This window comes from Sinocyclocheilus rhinocerous, unplaced genomic scaffold (genome assembly GCF_001515625.1).
Source record: "Sinocyclocheilus rhinocerous isolate Xijiao unplaced genomic scaffold, SAMN03320098_v1.1 scaffold1591, whole genome shotgun sequence".
Classification (NCBI taxonomy): Eukaryota; Metazoa; Chordata; class Actinopteri; order Cypriniformes; family Cyprinidae; genus Sinocyclocheilus; species Sinocyclocheilus rhinocerous.
In genome coordinates, this window is record NW_015652264.1 from 262,778 (window position 1) to 274,069 (window position 11,292).

Sequence of the window (11,292 nt, forward strand, 5' to 3'; positions counted from 1 at the left end):
AAGAAGGACAGTGTTATTTCTATAAAGTTGAATAAATTATTATTATCATCATTATTTTTATTAAGTAGAAGTAAACAATTAGTAACAATAAGAACTTTCTCAATGCACGTTGCACACTGCAGGATTGTGAAATGTCACGTCAGTTATGCTTATGTGTAACACTGTCAATTATTCATTTGACCTTATTGTTATTATTGCCATGAAGATTGATTAAGTATGAATATGAAAACTCTACAGGTGCATGATGTTTGTGAAGGCGGGGCATGGCTTTGAAAGGGAGGGGAGAAGGGGGCGAGGTGCTGTATGCAGACACGTCCAAGAGAGAGATGGCAACGTCAACGCGCATAATGATGAGCCCATGGAACCGTCGGATGTGAACGCACTGCTTCCTCCCGTTGGTGATCGACCCCTAGGTTTACATATCTGATCATCTGACACTGATCGGCGCATTTCACTTGAAGAGACCAGGAACGAAGCAGAAGCTAAGAAAAAAAAAATCATTCAAGTGCTCTCCTTTCGGTCTGCAGGAGGGACGAGAGGAGACTGACTGCGCTTGCCCGCATCATACTCTTCCTCGCGCTGCTGATTCCCCATCACAATGGCTCTGACCATCTGCACCAGATTTACGGACGAATATCAGCTTTTTGAAGAGCTCGGAAAGTAAGTGCTGGATCTTCTACTGCAGGATCATTGCATTCCTGTGCATTTGTTATATAATATGCACGCCTGATGTTACTGAACGCACAATGCGTCTTCTATTTGACAGCTCTGCTATAATTGCAGCGATCGCTTATAATAACCTTGCCGTGAGCGCTTGATTACACAGTCTCTGTCTCAGAGCTTTGTGAGCTGCCAACCCAGACGACATTCTTTGACAATCACGGGCGCGTTTGGAACCAGAACGGAACGCTCCAAACGTGCCCGTGATGCCCAAAATGCAGTGTGTAGGTAGGCACCGCTCTAGGTTTTGTGACGCGGCCATTGTGATCATCACGTCAGATATCTGAACAGCTGGGAAAATGTACATTTTAGGGGGGTGGGGTTCGGGCTTTTCCCCCCAGAGACAGAAATACTCATGGCAATGCGACAACAGTGCAGACACACGTTCCCATACCGTTAATTATCGCGTTGGGGATTCCTCGCTTTGCGTTTGACTGGGGAAGGTGCACAGAGGCCACATCGGTGGTCCCGATGTGCAAGGGTTTCAGGAGCTACACTAGTAGATTTCAGCATGTGATCTATTTATTTCTGCGTGCGGTTGCGTTCAGATCTAAAATGACCCGGATTGAGTTCGTTTTTAAGCCCATTGTGACCTTAAATTGAAATCACTTGAATAACAGTCCGTACAAAATATGTTGTCGAAACGTCTCTGCGCCATCTGCGCGGTGGCATCGTGTAAAGAGTGGGCACCACAGCTTGGCTCCCCACTGTTACATAGAGATGCCTATTTTTCTATTTGCAGTGTTTGATTTTCATAAAACAGGCTAGAAATTATCATTGTGCTGTATTACTTATCTGAACACCTCCAAAAGAAGTCGGAACAAAAGGTTTGGCGTGTATGAATTATTTTTTGTATACATATACGTTTTAACAGCGTTTCCAAAAAATGTTTCACTAGCCACAAAAGTACAATTCCAAGTCAGAGTGCGCTAAATAGACGCTCGCGAAGTCGCGTTTACCTGAGGAGGTTACTATAGCAACAATATGCTGCTCGAGCACATTCCATTAGGATCAGTATATCCTCACATTGACTAAACATTAGTTGCTTACTATAATTAATTATTACTTTATTATATATATGCACGTCACACATATGTACAAATGATCAAAACAAGACAAAATTAATATTTTAAATATAATCCAAGAAAATGTGGATGGTTTGCACAGGGAATAGGCCTACACCTGTATTTATTGTTAAATATAAATTTTATAAGGTAATTTATACTTTTTAATTCCAAAAAGCATACAATAAACACACACACACACACACACACACACAATGCAATTTTAATATGCTTAAAATAAAAGCATTATTTAAATAGTTTTTATGTTTTTGTAAACATTTAAAAAATGTTATATTCTATAAGATACACATACATATATAGTATAAATGTTATAATATATACTATAAATATAAACCAGATATGGTTATAATAAATAACATTATTTAAATCATTTTTTAATGATTTTGTAAATAATTTATTGACCCCTAAAGGATTGTCTTTACAGTAAATAAATTATAGTAATATTACACGTATTCACACACACACACACACACACACACATACTTGTATTTGTGGTTATATATATATGGTGAGGTGATTTTTCTCAAAATTATTACCTTTTTTCTTATAGTGAAATTTGGGGAAAAATGCATCATTGTCTCATTCTGTATGAGTGAAGAACAACCACACCAGAGGGGACATTTAAGTTGGCATCCCTCATTTCCAGCAAGTGGACACACAGATTTGATGTGTGCATGCAGTCAGCAAATATGCTAAACAATTTCAAAACTCCCACACACATTCATCAAACACACACGGACAAACAACCATGGAAATTCATAGTTGTGTAACATTGGAAGCGCTCAGGCTGTGCCTCCATCATGGCACAGATTCTGCTCTCCATGCCATATGTTCTATCTGTTCGGAATCAGGGCCTCGTGCCCATTTTTTCCCTCACCGTCTTCTCTTTTTTTCCCTCTTCTTCAGGGGTGCGTTCTCTGTCGTGAGGCGATGCGTGAAGATATCATCCGGCCAAGAATATGCGGCCAAAATCATCAACACAAAGAAGCTGTCAGCCAGGGGTAGGTGACTTTTATTTAGTGTGGTGTGCTCCGTCAGGTGCGATGCAGGACTTGAGTACAGTTAATGGAGCATCTAGTGCAGCTGAACATGACAATATTCTGATGTAAGGTTGAACTGGGATAACGCAAGAGACTATGCATCTGGGTCTCATCTGGAGCTCTGTACGTGTGCTCTGACGTAACAGATGCTTGCGTCTAAGCATAGCTGTGAAGAAGCTGAGGGATTATGTGTCTGAGAACCACATACATCCACATATCACTCTGAACACTGTATATGAATGAGTCTGGATGAAGTAAGTTGAGTGTTTTGTGTTTTTGTGTGTATAAGCACAGTAACATGTGATGTGTGTGTGTGTATATATATGTGTGCTTTCAATAGCTTTGGCTGGTCTTATCCCCTGTTGGAAAGTGAGCGACCCAGTTCTTTCAGATCTGTCAGTGTAATTGTCGCTGCTGGCCTGTTTGCCTGCAGGCTCTGCTGCTATAGGGCAAAACAACCAATCACCCTCCTTCCCACCCTCAGAACATCCAATAATTTCTCTTCTCCCACAGCAGCTCTCCTCCTAAGAGCCAATCATATGACTCATGTTGCCTTTATCTCAACAATTCCATCTTTGTGCTTTAAAGTTTCCCCTTTTTGAAATGTGAATTTGGCATGGGAAATCGAGAATATTTTTTGTATCATTAGGATTGAATTACTCCCACCTCCCTTTCCTGCAAAGTGGGACTGAAATGGACACCTAGATTCTGGGATCAGTATCACTGCGCTGGTGCATGCTGGGATAGCGTTTCCAAAAATACAGCATCGAGTGGTGTGGCAGTTTATGTTGTATTCATCTCTCTCTCACACTCTCCACGCACTGCAGTGCTCCGCTGAACTGGATGCTGTTCCGTGTCAGAGATGGTCTTAACCTCTTTCCACGATAAGCCCAGTAACTGCGATTTTATGAGCACACACATGTATATAAATGCCACTGCACAGTGCACACAGACACACACACACACACTCTGACACTAGATCCTTGCAAGTGGGATCGTGACCTCCAGTCCTGGATTAACGCAGGGTAAAGGGTGACATTTAAGGATGTGAGGTGATTACTGACAGGTCAAAAACTGCTGTTTTTATATTTGTTTAAATATGCAAATGAGGCAGTATCTAATTAAAAATACACTAATTTGCATATTTCCAGAACAGAAATGTGAACATTGGATGAAGCCAGGTTCAAAACAAACTGTCGTAAAAACCTTCAGAATAAAAAAAAATGTAAAGTTGGGTGTGTGTAAGTGCTACAGAAGTGGAGATTTCTGGCTTAGTGCATGAGAAAAAAAACTCATTTTGAAAAAATAGCCTTTAAAGATATGTATTGTAATTGAAATCTACAGACGCAAATAGATAAAGTGCAATAAAATAAACACAAGTTGATTTGGGATGTTTTCTTTTCACTAATATGAAACAACACATTATGAAATGTAAAACAGCACAAAATCTCAGCATTGACCAGTGAAAAAACTATGTTTTTGCCTGTAGTGTCTTGCCTTTAAAATAAAGGTTCCAAAAGGGGTTTTGCAGTGATGCCATAGAAAAAACATTTCCAAGAAGTTATCTGTAGAAACTTTCAAGCAAAGGAACCATTTTTTTTTCTCACTGTGAAGGACATTTTAACAATTTGAAACATTTTCTACTATAAAGAACCTTTTGTGCAATGGAAAGGTTCCATTTTAAAGTTTTTTTATGGAACCATAGATGCCAACAAAGAACCCTGTGTCTGAATATTCATACTTCTTTACTGTAAAGTAGGTGTACAGTACCAAACACCATAACAGACATGTGTTTTCAGCAGCAAAAATATCTCTGTTCACTGCTCTAAATTAGTAAGGATAATGCTTAAAAGTCATAGAAATCTGATATTAGAACTAAACACAATAAATACACAAAAAATGATCAAAATACAATAGGTTTATCTGAAAATAATTTCATAAGCAAATCTCTTCTTAGGTGAATTCATCTTGTGTGTGTGTTTGGAAAAAAGATACTGATTAATAATGATGAGATTTTGTTGTTGTTGTGTAAAAATAGAAAAACACAGAGGAGGATAAAGACTGTAAATGAGCAAACTGGAATAAGAAAGTCAAAAGAGAGGTCAACAAAACAAGCTGAGTACAGATTGTGTATTACGTAAGGCAAATGCCATGTAGAAGAGCAGAGGCAACAAAATACAGAAAAGAACAACGAGAAGAAGAAGGGATAGTGTTGGAGTTAGATGAAGAGGAGGGAGAGAATAAGAAAGCAGAAATACAATAGACTGGTGTCTGACAAAACAACCAGATGGTCGTTTTCCATGTTGATGGTGCTACTGTATGTGTTTATGTCATATCAGATGAATGTTAAAAGAAAGAATCTGCTAGTTTATTACGATTTTGTCTCTTGGTGGTGACGCTAACTGAGAAAAAACAATACTCTCTGACCTCATTTGTCCTCATTTGGTCCTCCTGAGCATTACAGTGCTGTGCTCGGCTGTACCTCATTTTATAATCATTGCTTTGATGTAGGCCTACTGGAGCTTAGTATGGGTAGACGCTGTATTTTATGTGACATGAATGAAAACAAGGCTGTGAAGGATAGAAGTACAGTATGTTCAGTGGTTTGTATGGTTGTGTCATTTGGTGTTGATCGCTACGTTGAGACAACCCTTGTGTATCGACAGGTTTGTCTGTGGTTAATATTTTCAAATTGTTGTTCATTTTACTTATATTTACATTAGGGGGCCTCAGTAAACATCCAATGGGGCCACAAGATGACTTGATTTAAAATAAGACAAAACAAGAATTCAAACTTCAGCTGAAATCCAGATATTTTCATTCACCCCCTCAACAACAGTTTTCAGTATTTAGCCTGCACAGTTATAAATAGAATTAAGAATTAAGTGTAGTATGGACATTATATCAACAGTTATTATTGATATTTGTTTTTATTAGTGAATTAACTAAAGATTGTCTCAATTTAAATTCAAATTAGAATTGATTTACACTTTCAATATAAAATGACCACATTTATTATCCAACTCTTTTTGCAGCAAATATTTTCAGAGCAAAAACTTTTTTTTGAGCAAAAAAATTTCAAAAATTTTTAAAAAATCTTTTATTCCATTCAGTGTTCATAGAGCGCTTATTTGGCAAAGCAGTCTGTTCAATTCACATATGCTGTTTTTGTGTTCTTTCACACAATGAATTCATAATGAATGTTTCTCATTATGATGCTAAGTTGAACATTTCTGAATCAGAGACTGTGTTAATGAAGAATTCACATGAGCCCTGTCTGAGCTTCTGTTCAAGACACAATGTTCATTACCTCTGAATCTCCTTGACCTATGTTGAGTCATTCACTCTTGGTGTGAGAGAGAGAGGCTACAATCACATGATAGGCTATGGTGCAGCAAAGCTAAAAATAAACTTCTCAGACAGCACCTCACACACACTCACTCACACACTCTCACACACACACACACACACACACACACACACACACACACACACACACACACACACACACACACAGACAGGGTTAAATGGAGATGGAATGAACTGAACACATATGGATTGGCAAACAAACAGCCAAATATGTTTTTTTCTTCCTATAAGTCTTATATAATCACTTTATGGTGTTTTACATAAGCAGTTTGATATCAATTCTAAATCATAAACATCTTAAAGACATTTTCTAAATGTCTGTTTAACATTTCACAGGAAACTTATTCTAAAAAATACATCTTCCAGATGAAAACAGGCTCATCAAAAAGACGTCTGCTATCAGCTATACATTCCGACAGCGATTAGCCTCATAACTGATTGGCCTACTAGCTCAGCGTACTGCTAGCTGATTAGCCAGATAGCTGCGCATACCGCTAACTGATTAACCTGTAACCCTCCATTGTGAAGAAGAATTACACTTTAGCATACTTTTAAGGTATCAAGTACTAATTGCACTTATATCAAAAATAATATGCTTTGAAAGAAAATATCTAAGTGAACTGAATGTATTATAGTTTAAACTTATATTAAATGTATTTAGTTGAACTTATGAGTGCATTTTGACCCACTTAAGTAGGATGTTATTTCATAATTCTGGTGCTTTTGAAATATGGTTAAAGTTTACTGCAACCTGTACTATCAAGAATTATGGTAAACTAAAATATACTTCAGTGTCATTTCCACTGAAATTTTATCATGTATTTAAATACATTGTTAAAAATTCCACATTTTTAATTTATGCAAATTAGTAAATTTAAAATATACTGTAAAAATATACTATTAACTTGTAATATCAAATATCGCATACAGTTAAAATTATAATAAAGTATTTTAGATGTGCTTTAGTATGTTAGTATATTTACGTGTGTTAGGAAACACAGTAGTCATGAAAGTGTATTTTTTTAAGTACATTTAAATGGCCTTTTATTTCATTAATATTATATTTTCTGTAAGTAAATTTTTAAAAAAATACACTTTTCAAATTTTGTACTTTAAAATTTGAAGTACACTTTCAAGTGAACATTCAATACAGTTAAGCGCACTTCTTTTTCACAAGGTCTAGCATACACTATATGCAAATTACTACACTATTTATTTCTACTAAGTATAACTGTGACTTTGTACGAAAGGATAAGCATATATATTGCAAATATTGCAGTCACTGGTCAAAAAATACCTGAATGACCTTCTGCTTCTTTCAAGATTCTGCAGTGAGCATCTAATTGACACTTTACTATCCCACAAGTCCTCAAACTGGTAAATGAAGTGACCCATGGCTGATGTTATAGGTCACATGACAGTTCCAACATGACACATGTAGTATATCCAGATCTTATTTGTACTACACGTATACTTACAGAAGATACTTTAATAGTCAAGAAGTAAGTTCTTTATTAAATGTGGTACTACTAGGCAATATACAAATTTGGATGCAGTGGAAATTTTTGCAAGACACTGGAATGCCATTATAGATCCTTCTGGCGTAATTTAACACTTGAACACGTAAATACAAGAATGCAAACTTATGATTACATACAGTATATGGCTGATGTTTGTCAGATATTCTGGTCTCTGTTTTCTTTTTCTGGCTGCATCTAAAACCTAAGCCATCATACCTGCAAGGACTGCATTTTTCAGTTTTTGAACACAGCCTATTTCTCTGTTCATGTGCAAAACTAGTAGGTCAGTGCTTAGACTGTGTAGTATAGCACAGAGAGAAACTCAATGCTCACTTTAATAAACTAGGCCATGGAATTCTGAGGAGAGATAGCTAGGGCACTTTTAATTAGAGACACATTCTCTCAGTTCCCCGTCTCTCTCTTTTGCTCTTTGACCAGTAGTTCAGATTCTCTCATGTCTGAGGGCTGTAACTCGCTAGAGTTTACAGTCTCGTTGGAGCTAAAGGGTCACTTGCCTGAGAGACACAGAGGTCTATCGCCTTCTGTCCTTGAGGCTGTAAACAAAAGGGGCTAAACTGCATCACAGTTTGCAGAATAGTCAGTATAATGTTTCACGCTGAACCGTGTATCCATTGACAACTGAATGTTCTGTTCTAAACTCTTATCTGGGTGGTTGAAGTTATACATCCTCAGTGGCAATCCTTTGCAATATTTTTGATAGTCTGACAGGTCATCAATTTGAAAAGTGATAGACTGATGCATCAGCCAGGCCAATAAATCAGCTATTTTGAGATTATTGGCCTCGCTTGGCCAATTAACAGAAGCATTAGCTCTCCCTGATGTCTCCTTAATGTCTCTCCTAGTGTCAGTTTCAAAATCGATCATCAGCCTAGTCAATGAATTATGGATTTCTTACAAATATTTTTAGTGGGGTTTCGGAAGTCGGATAATCACTTTCTCCATAGCGCTATTGATTTTTAATTAACAATAATGTATAAACCTCACTAAATCGATTTACCATGAGCTCTGAAGTTACTTCTATGTGTTTTTTTTTTAGTGTAATAGCCTAATTCCCTCTGAATACTGCCGCTGCACACAATCCTGCAGTGGTCAACACACTGGATTTACCAATCAGAGTAGTAACCGTTACTATGGAAACAAGAACTGCACCGGTTGCGACTATTGTAATTGAATTAGTCTTCCTGCAATTTCACTTGTACACAAAAAAGACTATTTTGCGATAAACTTCAAACATATTAAATGTTATAATTGTAATAAATGTCTAAAAAAATAATCATTTATATTTTATCATTCATTTTTTAATTATTTGATTGTCATTTGCAATTCTTCATGGGGTTTGTAGTTAAATGATTACATTCATGGCTTACAACTCTTGATTGAAGAAAAAAAAATGGGGACAAATCCCCAAATTTACTTTGGAATCAAGACTGTTGAAAATTGTGCTGTCACTAATATTGTAAAAAAATTAAATAAAATTAAGATCATTTGTGAACGTTGTAGCCTATATCAAATATATTGGCTTTATAGTTTTCAGTATTGGCCATTGATAACCCATATCAGATAACCAGTGACCACTGTTACCAGTCTCGTCCATGTAATGGACACTGAGTATTGGGCATCTCAGTGTGAAAACTTGGCAAGTTTGCTGTAAAGCTTAACAGTTTACAGTAAGACTTTGGGGTTGGAGTTTTTGACTTGGTATTTAATGGTGGGATAAGTATATTAATCATGAACAATTCAACATCCCAGCTGTTAAGAGAGGCATCTACAGTGGTTTGCAATTGAACTTGAATTGTCACAGTTTATGTACCCCAAAAATAAAAATATATGCTTTCGAATTTTGTCCGGACTACCATACTTGTAGCACTAGTAAAAAAAGAACAGTAACAGTATATAAATCAAACTGTATCTGCAAGATAAAGAAGTCAGTGCATGGTTCTTTTCTGGTCTGAATATAGGCAGCTGGGTACAGATCAGAATATTGTGAACCTTGCTATTTATTTATTTATCAAGCATGATTGCTATGGCCAAGTCAAAGGACTAGGTTTGGTCATTCATTTCAGAGGTTTATTGCTCTCTTTCCCCTCTCTCTCTCTCTGATGATCTCTCTATCTCACACGCACAGCTTCATACACACACACACACACACACACACACACACACACACACAGACACACACAGACACTGCTGCAGTGCGGAAGGCTTCAGATAGCGAGTGAAAAAAAGAGAACAGCAGCAAAAAGAAGGGAGGAGGCGGGACTGTCAAATGTAGGCCTTTCCCTGCTACTGACCAGACTGCATTTTACACATACTGTATGTAGAGTGCACTCACTGCTTCTATATGAAGTCTGATTCATATATAGTCTAGTCTACAGTTCTTTAAACAGTCCATGCACAAATGCCAGGATCAACAAATCTGCTGACATTCAGCCCTTGGTTTATGGTTTAGAAGGATTCCTTTTTCTCCAAACTGATGCTACGATTGATAGCCCAAGTGTTTGTCTTTATACGAACAGTGCGTGCCAGTGGCAAGAAGATAGCAGTGCATATCATAAGACTATGAAGTCTCTACAATGCATGTCATATGACATTCTTCTACAGGTGTTTAATAGCACAATAAAACATTGTCATTTTTGCATCTCTCTCTCTCTCTCTATATATATAAAATATTATTCATCATATTTGATATTAATTATACAATTATGTACATTTAGCTTTTAATACATACATATGATTTTAGAATATAAAAAATATGATTATTTATTATATTTATTATATTAATTTTAGCAACATTAAATAATAAGATATTCTTAAGAATGTTATTTTTTTCCACAAATTGTTATGCTGATTATATAATTTGTAATGAAAATATATTTAGATTTTTCAATGTTAGATTTAGTATTATACAATTCTACACTGTATTACAATTTTCCCTTGTTATTTTTGACATTTATATAATATGTCTTTCTCTCTATTATATTCCGGACACTAATGCAAAAATCCATAATTCTGGTCTGCTGCATTAATTGTTTCATTGCTGTTGTCCAATAATGAAAGTGTTATTTATGATGGTGGTTGTTTTTGGTCCAAAGCCAGATTAATAACACTAATATTGTTCAGTGTATGAAAGAGCCATCTGCTTCAGTGCAGATCTAAGCACGTCTTGGGAATTTGCATACTTATCTGCGCATAATTCTTGTGCTGAAACATTTTTGTTTAAATATGTGATGTGAGAAATATGTACGTTGTGTAGTCATGATCAGATGGCGCTGTAAGGAGAACTATTTATTGACCTGTAGTCTCAATTGAATGGGACGACAGGAGATGGTGTTAAAGTTTGGGGCTGAACTTTGAGAGTTCTGCTGTAATTGCTTGGGTTCTGTGGATCCAGAGGGTTCTGATATTTACATGCAGGGCTGGTTCCACTGCAGAGAGGAAGAGAGGTCTTCGCGTTTTGATTGGTGGAGGAGTTGCTAGACAACAGATGTCTGGCCGGTTGGTAGGTGGACTACCTGTGGAGCTGGGGGGGGGGGTTTA

At 36.8% G+C, this 11,292-nt stretch overlaps 1 protein-coding gene across 9 annotated transcripts in view; it reads left to right on the forward strand.

The window, feature by feature from the left end:
* Nucleotides 1-206: 206 nt before the first annotated feature.
* LOC107714220 (calcium/calmodulin-dependent protein kinase type II delta 2 chain) overlaps nucleotides 207-11,292 on the forward strand; it is a 33,774-nt gene continuing 22,688 nt past the window's right edge. For all 9 annotated transcript variants that reach the window (XM_016520007.1, XM_016520011.1, XM_016520012.1 and 6 more), the window contains exons 1-2: nucleotides 207-660; nucleotides 2,712-2,806. In XM_016520007.1, the coding sequence (XP_016375493.1) occupies nucleotides 599-660; nucleotides 2,712-2,806 (157 nt within the window). In that variant the 5' untranslated portion in view covers nucleotides 207-598. The remainder of the gene's footprint in view (nucleotides 661-2,711; nucleotides 2,807-11,292) is intronic.